Source organism: Brienomyrus brachyistius, chromosome 5 (assembly GCF_023856365.1).
Source record: "Brienomyrus brachyistius isolate T26 chromosome 5, BBRACH_0.4, whole genome shotgun sequence".
NCBI lineage: Eukaryota > Metazoa > Chordata > Actinopteri > Osteoglossiformes > Mormyridae > Brienomyrus > Brienomyrus brachyistius.
Genome location: NC_064537.1, coordinates 23,634,067 through 23,654,106, shown reverse-complemented (window position 1 = coordinate 23,654,106; position 20,040 = coordinate 23,634,067). Strand labels below are relative to the sequence as shown.

The 20,040-nt window shown below is 45.8% G+C and overlaps 3 protein-coding genes across 9 annotated transcripts; 1 reads left to right on the top strand and 2 right to left on the bottom strand.

Moving 5' to 3' along the window:
• Positions 1-468: 468 nt before the first annotated feature.
• On the bottom strand, positions 469-8,083 carry nubp2 (nucleotide binding protein 2 (MinD homolog, E. coli)). 4 transcript variants are annotated; one of them, XM_049012824.1, is made up of 7 exons: positions 7,944-8,083; positions 6,116-6,234; positions 5,697-5,895; positions 5,069-5,223; positions 4,735-4,845; positions 2,846-2,915; positions 469-1,400 (listed from the first exon to the last, which is right to left on the bottom strand). In XM_049012824.1, the coding sequence occupies exons 3-7, from the start codon at positions 5,848-5,850 to the stop codon at positions 1,261-1,263; spliced, it is 630 nt and encodes a 209-aa protein (XP_048868781.1). In that variant the 5' UTR covers positions 5,851-5,895; positions 6,116-6,234; positions 7,944-8,083; the 3' UTR covers positions 469-1,260. The 4 variants fall into 4 exon arrangements, with proteins under 4 accessions (XP_048868781.1, XP_048868778.1, XP_048868779.1 ...); XM_049012821.1 differs by lacking the exon at positions 7,944-8,083 and adding an exon at positions 7,209-7,399; XM_049012822.1 differs by lacking the exon at positions 6,116-6,234 and having other exon boundaries at positions 7,944-8,081.
• On the top strand, positions 7,371-15,630 carry LOC125741643 (SPRY domain-containing SOCS box protein 3-like). Of its 4 annotated transcripts, none has more exons than XM_049012820.1 (7): positions 7,371-7,438; positions 10,052-10,196; positions 11,419-11,596; positions 12,062-12,249; positions 12,328-12,430; positions 12,510-12,635; positions 12,892-15,630. In XM_049012820.1, the coding sequence occupies exons 2-7, from the start codon at positions 10,071-10,073 to the stop codon at positions 13,266-13,268; spliced, it is 1,098 nt and encodes a 365-aa protein (XP_048868777.1). In that variant the 5' UTR covers positions 7,371-7,438; positions 10,052-10,070; the 3' UTR covers positions 13,269-15,630. The 4 variants fall into 4 exon arrangements, with proteins under 4 accessions (XP_048868777.1, XP_048868775.1, XP_048868774.1 ...); XM_049012818.1 differs by lacking the exon at positions 7,371-7,438 and adding an exon at positions 8,185-8,384; XM_049012817.1 differs by lacking the exon at positions 7,371-7,438 and adding an exon at positions 8,185-8,458.
• A 91-nt stretch (positions 15,631-15,721) lies between these two features.
• LOC125741642 (probable crossover junction endonuclease EME2) lies at positions 15,722-18,668 on the bottom strand. The gene is made up of 8 exons (XM_049012816.1): positions 17,743-18,668; positions 17,464-17,585; positions 17,078-17,170; positions 16,881-16,999; positions 16,740-16,794; positions 16,515-16,630; positions 16,227-16,416; positions 15,722-16,119 (listed from the first exon to the last, which is right to left on the bottom strand). Exons 1-8 carry the CDS (start codon positions 18,221-18,223, stop codon positions 15,967-15,969), a joined length of 1,329 nt encoding a protein of 442 aa, XP_048868773.1. The 5' UTR covers positions 18,224-18,668; the 3' UTR covers positions 15,722-15,966.
• Between the last annotated feature and the right edge of the window lie 1,372 nt (positions 18,669-20,040).

Genomic DNA, 20,040 nt, shown 5'->3' with positions numbered 1-20,040 from the left:
TGATGTCAGAAGTGGAGCTTTTAGGAAGATGTGGTTCCTGACACAGCTTAGCACACAAGGAACATCATTCCCACAGTCAGGCACGGTGGAGGCACTGTGATGGTGGGGGGGGGGTGCTTTGCTGCTTCAGGGCCTGGGAGATGCCATAATTGAGAGACACATAAGTTCAGCTGTCTACTAGAACATCATCAGTCTGTTATCTCAAGCGCAATTGGGTTATGCGGCAGGGTAACGATCCAAAGCAGAAGAGCAAATGCACATCTTAATGACTGAAGAAAAAGGGTTTGGAGTTGCGTAACGAATGTCATGACTTGGAGTGAGATGTTGTGGCAGGTTCTTAAATGTGTAGTTCATAGCTGAAAATTCTCCAATGTGGTTGAATTAAAACAATACTTATTACAATTACTTTATCACATAGGTGATACAGGTGTTGATGGATTCATTTTCCGTCAATAAATCAAATGATCATCTAAAAACTGTGCTGTTTACTCAGGCTGTCCTTTGAATTACACATATATATTTGGTTGGAGATCAGACATAATTATAGAGAAGAAAAAAGTTAAGAAAACATAGGGCAAATACTTTTTCACAGCACTGTACGTTTAAATGCTTGTTCACAAGGACAGGGTTACATCCCTAAAAGCAGAAGGGATAAGCTTCTTTTAAACGCCACAGGCAAATAAAAATATATACTCATTGATTTCCAGTCTTGGAGAAAAAATATATATAAATTAGAAGATCCTGAAGCAACTGACCTACAAAATGGATGTACGACATTGAACCCAAAGTCTATATGCTAATCCAGCGCCTACATGCATCAACCTTCTCAGACTAGTCAATGCTCTTTAATCTGACTTATCTTTAAAAATACACATATCCTCCAAACACAGTGGCCAATAATTTTAACTTTCATCCACCCATCATCCATCCATCCGTGTCCCAGTCGTTAATCCTGTCCAGCCTTGCAGGCAGGGATCTGGACCCCATCCCTGACAACACGGATCAGGGAATGGGGGATGCCAATGCATCACTGGATACACACACATGCATGTGAAAATTACAAACAAAAAAAAAAATCTTGAGATACAAGTTTACTCAACTATACATCAAGTACAAAAATATGTACTAGATAACGAGTAATATCCATGAATTTATTTAGTCGGTAATAAGTAAGTTTATATCAGTCATTTTGAAAAACAAAAGCTACACAAAGTACAGAAAGCAGCAGTGTCCCACACTGCCCCCCCCCCCGCATCCCCCTCAAACAGCCTCTGTGCTGGTCATCACAGCCTGTGCGATGCGGTTGATGGAGCTGAAAGTGGAGCTCTCTGGAAACGCCTGGATGAAGTCCTTGCCTTCTTCTATGCTAGCGCTGAGTTGGGGGTCCAGGGGCACACAACCTGCCAGAGGAAGCACACCATTCAGTACTGTACACAAGCTCCCAAAGAATAACATTAACTGAATAACACAAGTCTATCAGACTGCTAAGTGGCATGATGTAACAATGTAGGCAGATGCATGCCACACCAGCAGGTGGCGCTATGGTTGTACTGCTGAAAAAATCATCAGCACTCTGTGAAACAAAAAATGCCAACACACACCATTACAGCAAGTGAGAAATACATAAATATAATTAATATTTAATAAAGAATAATCATTCTTATTATAATTCAGAAAACATAACAAAAATTAGTCTGATGCTTTGGTGAAAGCCATATCATACATCCATCCATCCATTTTCCAAACCGCTTATCCTACTGGGTCGCGGGGGGTCCGGAGCCTATCCCGGAATCAATGGGCACGAGGCAGGGAACAACCCAGGATGGGGGGCCAGCCCATCGCAGGGCACACTCACACACCATTCACTCACACATGCACACCTACGGGCAATTCAGCAACTCCAATTAGCCTCAGCATGTTTTTGGACTGTGGGGGGAAACCGGAGTACCCGGAGGAAACCCCACGACGACACGGGGAGAACATGCAAACTCCGCACACATGTGACCCAGGCGGAGACTCGAACCCGGGTCCCAGAGGTGTGAGGCGACAGTGCTAACCACTGCACCACCACGCCGCCCCCCCATATCATACATTATAAGTCATATTTTCCCTCATTACCAGTTAACCAATTTCCTTATTTTGCATACACAGATGAACTTACGAGATGCTGTGTTACTCACATGTGAATAAGTCATGCATCATGTGGATGTCGTGCACAGACTATGTCATCTCACCATACACAATGATATGTTAACAACACACTTTTTGTGTTATCACTACTGAAACCTGTGGTGTAATATCACCTTACCTGTGGGTTCAAATGAAAACGAATTTGGTCTTACAAATACTTACATACATTTACTCACATTCTGTTCTTCTGAATGCGTGTACATACATAGCATGGCAAATAAGATCTAGGCAAGGGGGCCAGACTGAGGGCCATTCTAATAACCCTTATGGAATACAAAACCAAGGAACCCTCGCCTGCAACCGTGAAAGCAGGGAGCTCCTCAGCAGGCACATGGTGGTTGGACTGGAAGGGCAAAGCCCAAATGAGCCACGTGGGACTGCTCTCCTGTAGGCCTACCACCTACAGGAGGAGCTACAATGGTCCAGTGCATTGTGGATCGGGCAGCAGTTGAAGGCGGAGGTCTTGGCAGACTAATCCCCAGCTACTTAAACTGGCTTCAGGGACATCGAATGTTACCTCACCGGTGGGAAAGGAGCCTGAGCTGGTGCAAGAGGTAGAGAGATACTGTCTAGATATAGTTGGGCTCACCTCCACACATGGCACTGGTTCTGGAGGCAGTTTACTCATGAAAATATTGTGAAAATATTGAGTTACCTAAAAATGGTGATCCAGTCAACTTTGCCAACTCTTCCCCACCACCTTTTGAGAATATATTGCTGCATTCCTGAAAGAAAGTCAACTTTTCAATTAGACAAGACATCATAAGGAAGGATACTGCAAATCTGGGAGGCTGAGTCAGACTGAGAATGCACCGACGCTGTCTGTATGCATGTGTATATTGCAATATTTATTAAAAGATTGGGTAGGGACTTGGAATCAGCAGTCAAAAATATCAAATGGATCAGAATGGGGTACCGAAAAAGTGGATCAGGACATCCATAATGGTACACCACATTATTTTGGTTATAAGGCAGCGTTTTGAAATCTTGGTGACGAATTTGGTCGAGTGTCGGGGCAGGGCAAATTTGCTGTGGGGCAAATATTCCATTCACATATACCAAATATACCATTCATACACTCACCAGCCACTTTATTAGGCACACCTGCCCAACTGCTCGTTGACGCAAATTACTGATCAGCCAATCACATGGTGGCAACTCAATGCATTTAGGCATGTTGACATGGTCAAGACGAACCGCTGCAGTTCAAACCGAGCTTCAGAATGGGGAAGAAAGGTGATTTAAGTGATTTTGAACGTGGCATGGTTGTTGGTGCCAGACGGGCTGGTCTAAATATTGCAGAAACCGCTGATCTTCTGGGATTGTCACGCACAACCATCTCTAGGGTTTACAGAGAATGGTTCGAAAAAGGGAAAACATCCAGTGAGCGGCAGTTCTGTGGGCGAAAATGCCTTGTTGATGCCAGAGGTCAGAGGAGAATGGCCGGAGTGGTTCGAGCTGATAGAAAGGCAACAGTAACTCAAATAACCACTCGTTACAACCAAGGTATGCAGAAGAGCATCTCCGAACGCACAACACGTCGAACCTTGAGGCAGATGGGCTACAGCAGCAGAAGACCACACCGGGTGCCACTCCTGTCAGCAAAGAACAGGAAACTGAAGCTACAATTCGCACAGGCTCACTGAAATTGGACAATAGAAGATTGGAAAAATGTTGCCTGGTCTGATGAGTCCCGATTTCTGCTGCGACATTCGGATGGTAGGGTCAGAATTTGGCGTCAACAACATGAAAGCATGGATCCATCCTGCCTTGTATCAACGGTTCAGGCTGGTGGTGGTGTAATGGTGTGGGGGACATTTTCTTGGCACACTTTGGGCCCCTTAGTAGTAATTGATCATCGTTGCAACGCCACAGCCTACCTGAGTATTGTTGCTGACCATGTCTATCCCTTCATGACCACAGTGTACCAATCTCCTGATGGCTACTTCCAGCAGGATAATACACTATGTCATAAAGCTCGAATCATCTCAGACTGGTTGCTTGAACATGACAATGAATTCACTGTACTCAAATGGCCTCCACAGTCACCAGATCTCAATCCAATAGAGCACCTTTGGGATGTGGTGGAATGGGAGATTTGCATCATGGATGTGCAGCCGACAAATCTGCAGCAACTGCGTGATGCTATCATGTCAATATGGACCAATATCTCTGAGGAATGTTTCCAGTACCTTGTTGAATCTATGCCACGAAGGATTAAGGCAGTTCTGAAAGCAAAAGGGGGTCCAACCCGGTACTAGCAAGGTGTACCTAATGAAGTGGTGAGTGTATATACCATATATACCATATACCACTCAGCAAATTTTACCGCTAAGATAACATCAGAATAGCTATGCTTTTGAAAATACCATCAAAATACCATATACACCATAGTATATTCTCTGGACTGTATAAAAAATTAGATACCACCCAAGCAAAATATGCACTGTAAATATTTTCTGCATTACTTGTAGATGTGTTCTTAACATTGAAGAATGACGGTAAAAGCTCCTCTGTGCTCACTGTTGGCACCGATGTACTTACTGAACAATGCGGGCACACAAAGCCACTCATGTTCTCCACGATGCCCAGAATACGCAGGCCTATCTTCTTACAGAATGTGATCTCCCGTCTGACGTCACCTGTAGATACGGCCTGACAGACATAACATGACCTCATTGGCCGAACACGGGATACGCGTTTAACAAAAGCACAAGTTCCACTACTTTTTAAAGATCAGAGAGCCAAATGCAGAAACATATGAATAACAATGACTAATATTATGACCATATCCCCGACAGCCATATTTCACATACAAAAAGAGACTGATGGCATAGTTCAGACACCTTTAGCCCTGGTCCCCTTTCGAGAGATGCACCTGCGGAGTAGTGACCAGGATGGCCCCGTCCACCTTGTGTTTACGCAGGTTCTCCACCACTGCGAGGTGCTCATCGGAGGTGCCAGGTGGCGTATCCACGAGGAGGAAATCTAGCTCACCCCAGGCCACGTCTGACACAAACTGCCCAATCAAGGCTGTGCCACTCAAAGGTAACGTTGATTGCATGGACAAAAAAAAATTAACAAGAAAACCAAATTAGAATCCAATCAACGCTTGGGTTTAAAAAAAAATTAAACTACGAGAACTACTGATTCATTTATAATCAACAAATGTAAAAGGCCCGAACTGAAGCTGACGGACTTAAGGGATGCTACTAGATTATGTATAAATAGTTAGCATAATAATCCATTAACAATGCAAACCGAAAGCGAAACTGATTTCTCTAGTTGTCAGGTCACTCAAAACAAAATGTACATTTTTTTATATAAATAATACTTACACAGCCATCCCTTCAATGTTTAATCGTCAGTAACATTTCCCAGGACGTACAAGTTACATTTCTATTTGTCAACCATTTACAACAGCATTTAATGTTACAAAATTATTTCATTTCTGATATATACATCAGCTAATGATATATGGTTGGTTTCATGCCAGTGACAGTTACCTGTTTTTTTGGGGCCTCTCCACACCACGGCCTCGTCGGGACTCTCCAGCAGGAAGCCGATGGACATGAGGGCCAGGCTTTTCTGGGCATCTGTGTAGACGGGCACCCAGCCCGCATCGCACTGGTGCACCGCCTGTTGGTCAGCGCCAAGCATCCGGGGAATACTGGGGCCACACAGGTCCACGTCCAGGATACCAACCTGCCGGGCAGATATGGACCATGCGAAATGCAGCACAGTCACAAACCCACATACGGCAGCAGTCACTTAGACAAGAGCCCAGAGTAGAAAGTAAAATGATACCAATTTAGTCCGTGGAAGGTACTCTGATTTCATCACTAATGTTAACCGAACAAATGTAATAATTTGTACTTGTAAGAATTATCATCCAGAGAAAATACATTTACAATTGAAGTCTCACCCTTTTGCCTGCATGTCGGAGTGCTAAGGCAAGCTCTGTGGTCAGGGTGCTTTTGCCCACCCCACCTTTCCCCGACAGCACCAACACCACATGCTGAACCTGCGATAAGTTCCCCTTCTCTAAAGATAGGTAGAGACGGATTGCAAACATCAGTACATGACATAAGCGAATAACAATACAAATGAGAAATACAGCTGAGTTAACTGTTCCCTCATCCCATAAATGCAGGTATATGCATTTGGAAACCTGTATCTGATTCTAGTTTTGAATATCATGCTAATTAATGATGCTGTAAGACGGACACGTAAACCCAGATAACTGCTCTGTAACTGGGCTGCAGACAGACGCAGATGCAGAGCAAAATTCTGCATTAGTTAAGGGACTTAAGTAAGATATCAGTCCGTCTAAGATCGTTAAAACAATGAGCAACGTTTACGAGAAGTAACCAATTTCAAAAAGTAGCTCGGATTCCAGGGTTACGTTGCAAGGAAAAAAAACTTTCTGTTCAGGATAGAAAACACACACCAACCATTTATATGGCAGTTAAAGTGTTTATATATGTGGTGAATATGAAACTAGTGTTCTTTCAGAACTCTAACATAATCACTCAATTTGCACATCGAAATAAACAAAAGCAACCTAATTATTAGCAAGAAATATCACACGTTATGGTTGAGTTTCTTGGAGTATTTATGGTGTGTTTACAACCGTAATTTTAAAACTTAGTTCACACAAACCGATGACACAAACAGCGTTTTAGCCTGCTTCTTTGCCATAGCCGTAACCTTACTTGGAACTACATTTCCCCACTATCGAAACGACACGACGTAAACTTTTGGTATACTTCATCTTGAATCGCCAGAAAAATAAACGTAAATCTTTATATTGTCTTTAAAAAATAAAACTAGTTGGCAATCAAATTTCATTCTCTTAATACAACTGCAACAGCGTACGGAATGCGTTTCACGGTTGTGAATTTCGCGCAACTTGCTACCTGCTACTGCCCCCTCTACATTTGCAGAAACAACGCTTTGTTATCGTCATTTTTCAGGACTGCACTTGGGGATCTAATGGAATTGAGTTAGTGACATACCACCACTGTGATCCATATTAACGATCTATTTTTTTTCCGGTTAAACCATCCACGTGCCCCTCAATTCACGAACCTATTTCCCAACCTGTGACTACTGGTGTAACCACGCCTACTTCCTGGGTCACGTGATGCATGGGACGATGACATCACGTGACCACAAGACACTGCGCCATTAGTAAACGTCAGAGTAGTAGGAAGAGCCCTCTGAACTCTTGGTCATCATAAATAAGGTAGAGCAAGTTTGCAGAAATGTCCTAGATTACGATAAATAGCCATTGATATATAAAGCTGAATCTGCTCTAATATAGTTAGAAAAATCAGTGTCAAAGATCAAGTAAGACAATGTACATAAGGAAATGTGGTATAAGCCTAGCTAATCCTATTTTCCCCTGACGGACGTGTTTTACTGTGATTAGTCTGAGTGACACGATGAACCCTTCTGGTTATCACATTCTGCAGGACTCAGTTGTTTAATACAACCAGTATAATCACGAATAATTTAATAACAATGTTTAACATGTCTTTATAGTAACTGCCTCTTGTGACCGTAGGAAAATGTTTTCAACAGTCAGTGGATTCAATTTTAATGATACACCATGCAAAATAAATGTAGCTCCCAATTAGATTAAAAGCAATGAAATGCTGCATTCATCGTTTTAGTCGGATTACGTATTATATCTAATATTTCATCGTCTGCTCAACAAGTTTGCTCCGTGTAACCCGGCAGCTCATTACCAGCAAATCGCGGATCGATGATGCGGAGAGCCGCATGGACTGGAGGTGCAGCGTCGTCATTTAGCTGCCAGCCAAGCAGTCAGTGCTGCCAGATGCCATTTCCTATTATTTATTCACAAGCCAGTAGCCACTGAGGGCTGTACATCGGGAGAAGGACATGCGGATTTCTCTAAAAACGGCTGTTTGCGAGTGAAGCACAAACTCCACCCTTTTAAAGGCGGCGGTGGCGGCCCAATCGGCGCCGGATCGCTGGCGGTGCATGGAGGTGTATTGTTTACGTCTGTCGGGAAAGTAGGTCAGCGGGTGTGTGGCGGTGTGCGCCGTCGGCATGTCAAACGGGTCTCTCGGAACAAACCCGTAAGGAGCCGTTTGAACCGGGCCTGCGGGGCGGGGGAGCATCGCCGCCCGAGTGGAGGACGACCGAGCTGCTGTTATTTACAGGTAGCTGCTGGTGGTAGTGCTGCTTGGAGGGTTGCATGCGATCGAGGCTAAGTCATAGCAGGCAGCAGTTGCAGGTTGGTATATGCGCCGCCTTCCATTGCTCTGCACATAGATAAAGGAAACGTCCGCATGCTTTTGCACCGCGATGTGTCCGAGACACGCCTATGGTTTTTAAGTTGGCCCGATCTGCTGTGGCTATGTTAAAAAAAACGAGGAGGGCAGGCTGCTTTGCCGTGTATCGCAGCAGGCCTGTTTTGTGCACAATGAATTGCATCGGTGCAAAAAAAGGAAAAATAGAAAAAATTAACGAAGGCCGTCCAGTTTTAGCCCTTTTAGCTTGGGCGCCGCTCACATTGGCCGCTATTTCGCTCCGCAAGCCGATACCAGAGCTTTTCCCTTGTAAGACATAGTGTCCGGCTTCCAGCCCCTATTTCGGGGGCACGGATTTCCTGGGGTCCATCATGCACGTATCCATGCATTAACTTATAGTCTGGGGTCACTTTTGCGTGGCGTCTTTAGGAGATGGTAATGGTGAGATTTACTATTTCGTTCGTCAAGCCTATTGTCATTAATAATAAAAGAGATCCCATTGACATTTGAAAACAGCTAGCAGTCATGTTGGCGTACAGGTATGACTGGATTGATTTCTTGCGTAAATGCGTGTGGGGCGTTACGGGGAAATTTTGCGTAGATTTCATTGAGGTCCAGATGCACTGGATTACACTTGTGTGATTGCAGCGTGCTGTTTATGCGGAGTAGATCCAAGTCGCCCGCTACTATATTGGTATATTTATATACCCTAGCAGAGCAGAATAACACCTTTACCCTCGGCGAGCAGGTTTACGCTGCCCTAGTCACACACAGACATGTCAGTGCATGATACTGCTCCACACCTGCTTTAATTACACCTCTGACTCAAGAACACTTATTCCAAATAATATACCAGTGTTTCAGCAACAGGAGCCACATGAAAGTCGGTTGTGATATTTGCTTTTTCCAACAGGTGTGTAGTTACCTCAGACTAGTAACATCATTTTCACACTCCACTAATTTTGAGGAGCTATAGCATTCAATAAAAGGTAAAAACCTATATTTTAAGTGTCATTTAGTAACTGCAGTAGAAAAAGAGAGCTTGAGGTTACCTCTGCCCGCTTTACTATTTTGGAGCTCAGACTGAGGCTCTGACGTGTGGGCTGCCCTCTATCGCGAGAATTACACAGTGAGATGGGAAGCGATGGTCAAAGAAAGGATCTGATGAAAGGCAGCTTAGGCAGAAATTCGGGCAAAATTGCAGGTGAGTCCAGATGGGTGTGTGAGCCTCTGCTGACTGCATGTATGGACCGGGAGGCCGTAAGTAGGTCCCAGCCATGCGGCTCAGTTTGTCTGCAGCTATAAATACAGAAGAGTGAGGCTGGCGGCGAGGGGGTAGATGGCGCTGTAGAGTGATGCTCGCACACGGTTCACCCCGAGGTCCTTCGCTTCCAGCGTGTTCCGTAGATTTAGGGTGGTGTCCACATACAGTCAACCTTGAGCTTAGGTAATGCTTTGTTGTGTAGAGCTGGGCGTGCAGGATGCGTGCCTGGATTAGAGTGCACTCCTCCGGTGGCGTGGGCTCCTGGCCGGATGTGTTCCTCTGCCCACCATGCTCCTGCCGTGTCTCCTTCTAGGCGGTGAGCTCTACCTGCCATGTCGAGGCGAAACAGGAGCGGCCGAGCGTGGCGGTACGTGTGGAGCGGCATCTGGAGAGACGTGGACGCCAGGGCGATGGTGCTGGCCTCCGAGGGCGAGGACTGGAGCTACGAGCGGCTGCAGGTGAGACCGGCGCTGCAGAGTCATCCGGCACACCGTCATGGCGAGCCACTACAAGTTCGCTGCATTTTTTTCTTTTCTTTTTGGTTATCTCGGGGGGGGGGGGGGGGGCATGGTCCCTGCGCCTGGGTGTAAGGCTCAAACTGCCTGGGGCCTTCAGTGATCACATGATCGATGTGCTCATCAGAAAAACAACACCGAAGATAGGAGAACTGGGTCGCTGTGAATGGTACTGGAATTATATTTGAGGGGTAAGGCAGAGTGGGGTGTGGTGGATCTCCCAAAGATCTCCCAAGCAACCAAGCGTGATCCCAGTGACCTTTCTATCATTGATTTAAAAAGAACCTCCCACGTGCAGAAGGGCACTAGATTTCTCAAAGACATTCCTGACTGGTGCCCCCCCCAATAGTATCTTGGTTATGCAAGAGCTCACTATGGTTCTGTAATTCCAGCCACTAGACATTATCTGCTAGTTGCACAGACATAAACAGTAAGTCCAAGTCCTTATTGTTTGCTGGTCATAGAAGCCTAGAGCGTTTGTTTGGTTGCCTAGGTTCTGCATCTGAGGCAGGTCCTGTAGAGCATCTGAGCAGAATAAATGGGTTTGTGGAATTCCCCGCTCTCACAATCAGGTTTTTATATATCGAGGGAGGTCAGAAGTGGAGAAGCTTGTTTGTCGGATGTCACGCTGTGCTGTTTCCCCGACGGGTCTCTGCTTGGGTCGGGGGCACGGAGGCAATTTGACGGGGGCTCTCCCACAGGACGCTGCTGCCCGGCCGTGGACGGAGCGGTCCCGTTACTCGATCTGCTCCGACGTGTGGTTGTATTTTTGGCAGTGCGCTGTTTTTAGAAGCTGGACGCCACATTCTGTACACTTGGCTTCCCAATAGGAGACGCTAGTGTGTGTGCATGCGTGTGTTTTATTGAGTGGCTGAGATTGCTGGTGACAAGTCAAGCCCAGCCTGCTGGGGAAAGGGGCTGTCCCCATGGCGAGGGCTGGTTATCAGACTGGAAAAACAAGTCGGGAAAGGACTGTTTTTGGTGCCTCTTGAGTCAGGAGTGATTTTGAGAGAGGGGCGATCAGCTAGCAGTGTGCTGTGTTCAGGTCTTACCCTGCAAAGTAGTACCAGCCGGCTGTGTAGCACGTGCCTCTGCTTCTTGGCCCTGACACCGAAACATGTCTGTGGACGCCAGACCCAGTCGGTGCCCCTTCTGTGTCCACCAGTACAGCGACTCGGATTCGGAGCCGGAGTTCTCGGGCAGCGCCCCAGCTGTCCCCAGCGCAGTACCTGTGACAGGCGAGTCCTACTGCAGCTGCGAGTCCCAGGCAGAGCCCAGCTGCGCCTCCCGCCTGCGGAGCTTCCGCCGCTCCAATGACTGCCACTGCGGCGAGGACGACCAGTGTGAGTATCTGGGGTACCCTGTGTGGGGACGTGCCGATAAGGAGTCACGGTGTTTCAGTGTCCCCGAGGCTATTTTAGGAAGGCGGCCTGCCTTGACATTAGCTGCTCTGCCGGGTGACATTGAGATAATGGACGAGCGTCATGTTTTGGTCATGAGACGGAAAGAACGAAGGAGCAAAAACAAATGGACGAAATTCTGTTTTTCTTACATGAGGAGACCCTGCTGCCATTTTTAACGCGCTAGTTAATGCAACCTTTGTTAAGATGTTTGTTTGTGGTCTTCGTTTGTTCCCAGAAGGCAAATGAGCTGTTTCTCTGACAGATATTATTAGGTCCGGTAAGGCGTGACTGAGGAGTGGGAATTTGGCCGGGAAGGGGCAGCAACGAGGGCTCGGTATGGTGGATAGCGCCGTCCCACCCAGCTGGGTTCCCGGCCGTGACGGTGGTGCTGTGTTCTGTGCCCAGACTTCGACTGGGTGTGGGACGACAGCAGCAAGTCGACGGCGACGCTGTTGAGCTGCGACAACCGCGTGGTGAACTTCCACATGGAGTACAGCTGTGGCACGGCGGCCATCCGGGGCACCAAGGAGCTGGCTGACGGGCAGCACTTCTGGGAGATCAAGATGACCTCCCCGGTGTACGGCACCGACATGGTGGGTGCCTCGGCTTTCTAGCCGTGATTATGCCCCTCCCCCCCATCCCCACATTAATGGGGGCTATGCTTCTGGTAGATGGTAGGCATCGGGACCTCAGATGTGAACCTGGACAAGTACAGGCACACCTTCTGCAGCCTTCTGGGGAAGGACGAGGACAGCTGGGGTCTGTCCTACACAGGTGAGATCTGGGGAGCTCCAGGGTATTGTTGGGGTGGGCGTGTCCTTCCCTATTGTTAACATGCCATCACCGCCTTCAGGTCTGCTGCACCACAAAGGCGACAAGATGAACTTCTCGTCACGATTCGGCCAAGGCTCCATCATCGGTGTGCATCTGGACACCTGGCATGGCACGCTTACCTTCTTCAAGAACCGCAAGTGCATAGGTAGGTGGGTGGGTGGGGGCGCTTCTTGTAGGTGGTGTTGTTCTGGGTTTTTCCATCTAATGGTTTCTTAAACATCGACACATTACATGCGTGCAGCAGTCTTATACCTGCACAGCACTAAATGTACAATGGTCATTGTTACACAATGCCGGTATCATTTATAAATATTGCTGAGTGCATCCCACCTCCCCACCCCCTGGCCCCTCCTTCCTGGCCACTGGCCCCACCTCCCCACCCCCTGACCCTTCCCCTGCAGGCGTGGCTGCCACCCGGCTCCAGAATAAGAAGTTCTACCCGATGGTTTGCTCGACGGCAGCCAAGAGCAGCATGAAGGTGATCCGCTCCTGCTTCGCCCCCACCTCCCTGCAGTACCTGTGCTGCGCTCGGCTGCGCCAGCTGCTGCCTGACTGCGCAGACACGCTGAGCGTACTGCCCCTGCCTCCGGGCCTGCGGCACCTGCTGCACAACAAGTTGGGCTGGGTGCTGAGCCTCAACGACGGCGCGGCGGACAGCCCCGAGCGCTCGGCTGACTCCCCAACCCCCTCGGCCTCCTGTGCCTCCTCGGGGAGTGACTCGGACGGCTTCTCTTCGGACCCGGAGGCCTGCCAGAGGAAGCGATGCCGCTGGACGTGACTGCTTCTGTGCCCTGCCCCCCACCCCCCAGAGAGAAGGACCACATGACGTCAGCAGGACCTCAAACTGGAACAAGGACAGCTGGTTTCTGGAGCTGGTCTTGGACAACCTGCCTTTCCGTACTTTTCAAATCATCCACTTTTTCATGGTTTTTTTTTTTTTTTTTTTGATCTCACAATGAAGATGCAAATTCCATCCTCCTGTTTTCCATTACTGTCCCTGAGGGATAAACCTCACGTCTCACCCTCCCGACTCCTTGGTCTGGTTAGGGTCTGCAGCTGGCCAATCAGGAAGTCCATGTTGGATGTGCGTGACATCCATGTATTCAGCAAAGTGGCCCCAGATCAGATCCAGTACAGGTTCAGCTTGAAAGATGAAACACCTATTCGCAGTGCGTACAACACACCCGTATGTGCATTTAAACCTGTGCAGCTTTTTCCACAGTATTTTCCCGATGCTCTTCATTCCCACATGGGCTTGCAGGCCGCTTTCTGTCTCCACTACGATTTCCGGGCTATGATGGCCCACGCAGATAAGGGCCTGCCCACAGCACAGACTGTTTTTGAACCGCAGGGTTGGTCGGGGGGGTGGGCTGCAGGATTGAGAACATTCGGTGCAGAGGAGGAACACGCAGACTCTCTTAATCCTAACCCCCGGTTGCGTCTAAAGCCGAGCGGTAAGGATGCGTGACTGTGGCACTAATCTGTGTGCCGTACTCTGCAGCACGGACTGGTGAGGTGCAGCAACGTGCCGAAAGGCGAGCTGACTTGCCCGGGTCTCTTCCTTCAGGACAGAGCAGTATATCGGCTCTTAACTACACTGAGAAGGGGGGGTGAGGGGGTCAACTGTCTTCAGCAGCTTTGGTGAGTTTTGTGTGAACTTCCCTGCCCTGTAATATGCAAAGCCGCCGTATCGTTAATCTGTACAGTCCCATCGGTGTGACACCTTCTCTGTAAAGTCAGCTCAGATGCCAGTGGACCAGTGTCTTGAACCTTACATTTATGCTTCTTTTCCCCCACTGAGTGATGTGGGTTGCAGTATAGCACTCTTAATTAATCAGGTGCACTCTCGTTAGAAGTTGTATATCGTCTGCATCAATGTGACCATCCATCTTACAAACACATGGTCTTATTGGGATGAATGAGGAAGGGGAGGTGACCAATCTCATGGTAAGAATTCCTAACAGCACCTCCTTCAGACTGACGGCACGAGTTTGCAGCTGGAAACAAGCTGCTTACAGTTTGACCTCAGCTAGTCGGCACCTGAATTTTTACCCATATATATATATATATAAAGTGTTTTTATATACATATAAAAGTCTCTGGTTTTCCTTTAGTTTTGAATCAGGAATCATGTTGGAGCTTATTTTATATTTTACACAGAAATAGTACGCAGTGAAATACCTGCACTGCTTTGACTTGGTCAAACCTTTTCTCTTGAATCCATTAATGAGACCATGCATTTCTTTTTATATTATCTATCCTTTTACAGCTGAGGAGCAGTAATACCTTTTAACTATGGCTAAAATGCTTATTGGTCTCTATAGATTTATGGCACCTGTGCTACGGTATGTCATTAAACCATTGTTGTTTATTGTCTGTCAGCCCTATTGGATCATCTTGTCTATTAAGTAGACTCCAAAATGTAACATGCCGTACTTCTGTCAGTGACTTTGTGGCCAACAGATCCAGGAGAACTGGAATAATTATTAGGAAATAATTGTTCCCCTCCCACTCCAACATGAAATTAAAACCTTGCACACCGTTTGGGCCTTGGCCAAAGGCTACCCTGCAGCATCTGGGGGTTAATAGAACCTGGGCTTTGGGGTTTAAAATAGGGAGCCGGTGGCATCTCTAAGGCACGAGTCCCTTCCTGGAATAGAGGTTGCATTATGATGTCATAGAGGACACAGGCTGGGGGGACGAAGGGGGGGGCTGGGTGTAGAGTGTCACTTAGCCAGAGTTGTTTTACCATAATACCCAGCTGTATAAATGGATCAGTGTCAGTCATTTCACACAGATAATTGTAAATTTTGCAAATCACATGCAATCTGCATTTTTACTGCTTCTCTGAAGGGTTAAGTTTGAGATGTAGACTTAAATGAATCTTATCCACTGTATTATTCTTGGGGTGCAGAGGAATGGGAACTGGCTATGGGATTATGTCTTATCAGATATATAAACGGTTAAAAAGAACTTGTTATGCATTAAAGCACTTTGGTGTATACCATGTACATATTCTATGTGACTGATTTCCTACTCTCCTGCCATGACATGTACCTAATAGCATGGTTTTATTTAAAAATGAACTGTAAAAAAAATGTAACAGCTTAATTTTTTAAAATAAAATCTGAGTAATTCGGTTGCATTTTTCCTAAGATATCGCCATATCCAAGCTGCTGGGCTAATTGTTCCTAGTTGCTGTATCATATGAAGGGAACAGGAACCCTAAAATCATCTCGGTGCATCTTTATTATACATTATTCTTGTCTAGAAAAAGCCCGTCGGACAGTTATTGACATTTATTCGCAAAAACAAGCATGGAAATCCTTCCTGTGGTAATAGGGTTAGTGTAAGTGACTCTAATCAAGCCCAAAAAGTGACTTGTTAGTCATTTCTGGAATACAGCCAGTCTGGTTAACTTACAGAGGTAGACGTTGAGACCAGGCTGGGAATACCCTTATCCTCAGGTGACCCCCTCAATCCAGCACGAGCTGGGGATTGTGGGCCGTGAGAAAGCGGTACACCCTGCTGGAGATCTCAGGACCCACCCGACGCTGCCTCTCCCCACTAGTGACTGGGAGGTCTGCCAGGACGCTCTTCTGGTCCCCCTCAGAGGTGTCCTTGTATGCCTGTAACACGAGTGTCAATAATTACACTTCAGAGGATTTACAAAGTAAAGAATAAAAAAGTTGATTTCCAAATGCCTCTATGCACCATGAGGCCAAGCCAGCAGTACCTGCAGCAGTAGCTGCGGTGAAGGGAATGCAGAGGAAATGGCTGCAGCAACAGCGGGGCTGACACGATTCAGCTGCTGAATTTGCCTGCTCCACACCGGCAAAAGTCCTGTTCCGTCCTTTTGGACCCGTACCCCGCTGGCCCACGAGCCATCCACACAGAATGGCAGGTCGGGGACCTCTGTCAGCAGTCTGGGGTACAGACAGAAGGTCAAAGCTCCTTAGGGTGACCTAATGAAAGGGACAGGTTCTGTTTTCCGCCCAGTAATCGGGATTATATTTTGACTTACTTCATGGGACGTTTGGACAGGGCCTTGGTGACGGCACACACGTGGTCGGCGAGGTCCTGCCAGCTCTCCAAGAAGATGACAGAGGTGTTCCTAGAGAGCTGCAGGAACACCAGTGCCTACAGCAATGGAGAGGGCAGCATACTCATCAATGTTCAGCTCTACACCACCTACAACCACACTCAGTATCTGTCTGACAGTGAATCACAGAAGTGCCAACATAATTACTTCCTCTAAGTCCAAGTCTCTCAGTCCCCCACTCCTCTTCTCTTCCCAGAGAGCCCTGAAAACAGACACGTACAACACAAAATTACGCTAAGCACTGAGTAATGTTAAATGGTCATACTTTGATATGCAGCAGTTACATACCAGCTGCTTAAGCCAATCACTGCCAGGGTAACAATTTTCCCTGCATATTTGTTGAGATACTGAGAGAGTTTGTTGAATAAAGACTTGCACTCTACTTGCTTGATGTTCTCTTGCAGAATCTGTGACAAGGATAATGTTTTAATGTACAAACATACTAAATATAAACAAAAAAGCACAGAACAGTTTGGAAGCCCAACCTCCTTGATAGAGCTCAACATGTCCATAAATTCATTCAACTGCAGCACCATCAGAATCTGCTCCTCCTGAATTATGCTCACACCATCTTCACCCTACAAGCGGAAAGATTATGACAGAACATCTTGCTGGGTTTGTCATAAAGGCATGATTTTTATTGTGTAATCCAATTAGCATTTATTATTTCAAAATTAAAGTCCATGACAAACCTTTTGATTGCTGGACTGTTACTGATCTGCCCTATTTTGCTGCATGGTCCTTTCAGAATATGCGACAGAGCAAGTTCACTGAACATCAGCATTTGGCTTTGAACTTATTTACATACATACTACCATCTTACATGCATTATCAAGATTTCAAAGGGGCACAAGATCCCAAGTATTGTTACCTCTGGCAATTCCCTATTCCAAGTGATGCAATGTGCAAGCTGTTGTTCCTCAATGCTGCTCCTCCACTCCATTGCTCTCAGAGTTCCAAGAAGAATGTCTGATCCCTCATCCTGTAATAACACTGCATAAGAAATACTTAGAGCCATGAAAGGTGTTTGCAAGTATTGTTTTTGCGATAAGGTCTTTTAAGTGCAGGGCTCGCTTATTTTCTGGCATCAGTGCTTAGGGGGTGGTATGTATGTTACTATTTAGCAATTCTGTCCTCGCCGGTCACTAACCTGGATCTACACATACAGTCATGCGTTTGAGGCAGTTCTCCGGTCGGTAACTTTTAAAGCGATCGGCAGCTTCTTTTCGTTGCTTCTGTTCCAACTTTTTCGTTTCTTTCTGTTTGGCTCTTTCCTCCCTGAGTTTCTCTCTGGCTTCTTTTTTCTGTTCAGAAATGACTCTTTCCCCCTCGATCTGCTGCTTTGCTCGGCGCCGTCTTTTCTCCGGACTTGAGGTTCTGGTGGCAGCGGCCGGGGGAGCCGATAAGGACTCTCCGCATCTGGAGTCTTCTTTATCAGCATCTAAAGATGCCTGGGAAGCCTCCAAGCGGACATCTTTCTGGTCAGCGTCATTCTCACCGGCAAATTGGAAACTGGGTGCTATATCATCTTTACGGGCAGCGTCACATGTGATGAGGGATCTAAAGTTGGAGTCACTTTCGTCTTCTGACTCAGATATTTCCCATGTTTTTGCTCTCTTGAGACGGGACATATTATTATTACCAAAAATCTCAAATGCATAATTGTTTTGAGAATTTCGGTTACAGTAACGTTAAATCAAAGGATTATGTCTGTCTGATATTCATGATTTCGTATAAATATTTAATTTGTAAATATGTAAATGCAATTTCCCTAGTCTTTAACGTCTAGTTGTCAATGACCAAATATATGTGGCTTCTAAAAACACACCGCTTGCTAACCATTAGCTGCAGGGTTTCCAACCAAAACATCCAATAAAAATGTAGATTTTTGAGAAATGGACGGTAATTATGCCGAGTCAAACTTTAAATAAAGAGTCTACACTACACACGAAACTACCTAAACTATGTATATGTAAAGACGTCCTTGAACTTCATATCATCTAGACACAGCAGAAAGTCATTGTTTGCAGAATCCGGAACTAAAAGAACACGGTAAATCAAGCCACACGGAAGGAATATCACGTGGAGCACGACGGGAAGTACTTGTTTCTTGGCAAATAAAAAAAATGCAAAAATATTTTTATTTAATAATGATATGGAATAAAACTTGTACAACACATAGTTTCCTCTATTTGATTTAATAATCATACATTTTTAATATATGTGCTATTTTTTCCTGCAGTTTCTAAAAACCCATGAACTCGTTTCACAATAAGCCGGAAGGAGAGAAAAACGTGACGCAAGAAAGGATGAGCGTATCGAACGCGATTAAATCAATTTTGCGTCTGAAATCCTATCGATTGTGTTTTGTTTTAAAGTTATGTGCGAAACAGTGACTAATGACTGAAATTGTGCCGTTTTCGGTGTTTTGAAAAATCATGTCTTACGTATATAGATGTATATTGACTGTGTGTCTCAACCCCGATAGATGTTACTTGACCTAAGGGTTAGCTTTGTTCATGCAAACATGTAGATTACGTGAGTGCGGAGTCCGTTTAGGAAAACCTAAACGCACAAATGTGTCGCCAGCAGACTCCGTGGATGCACTGTGTGGTATCCCTCATATCTTGTGCAATACAAAACCCTCCAATGTGTCAATAATGCAACCAGCGTTAAAACGATTAGTGTATTTTTGAAAACGATTTTATATGTCGTGATTTGGACAATGTAACCGATTCAAAACCAAATCCAGTTGTTTTTAACTCTTTATACAGCTGGATGACCTTTTAATGTTCCTACATTCTGCAGATGTTACACATTCCACCTAACGTCCCTTAGGATCTGGTTCATTAACAAATTGTTGTGCGAGCGTTTCATAGTTAGTTCACAAAACCGTCACAAACTAACAACCCTCTTTTTGCCCTGCCCCCTTTCTTTTCAGCATCTTCATCTGCAGATATTTATCGGTGTTTGACTTCTTTTAAGCAGACTAATTGAATTTTTATGAGAGAATTATAGTGTATCAAGCTAAGAATACAATGGATTTTGATGATACAATGTTCTGTGAGTAAGATTTATAATTAATGGTTTATGTAAGATGTATGATAGTGAACATCATAAACACACTACACAGCTGCAGCCGCCTTTCTCATGTCCCGGTCCGCTGCTCTCGGACCCCTTCTAGTTGGGATGACGCATGCCCTGAGAACAATCAAACATGATCTTTATCCATTTCACAAGTTTTCAAAGGGAAGTTCAGCTGTTTAACGTGTTTGGGAAAAAATGTCCTACGCATATATTTCTGCATATATATTGTCAATGTATTATAAATCTAAACATTTCATATCTTCATTTTATTTTTTTTTCCTCTACAACGTTTTACTGTTTATGCATAAAAGTGTACACAACAAAAACCCAAATAGCATTTTTATTGATATCAGCAGTTGCC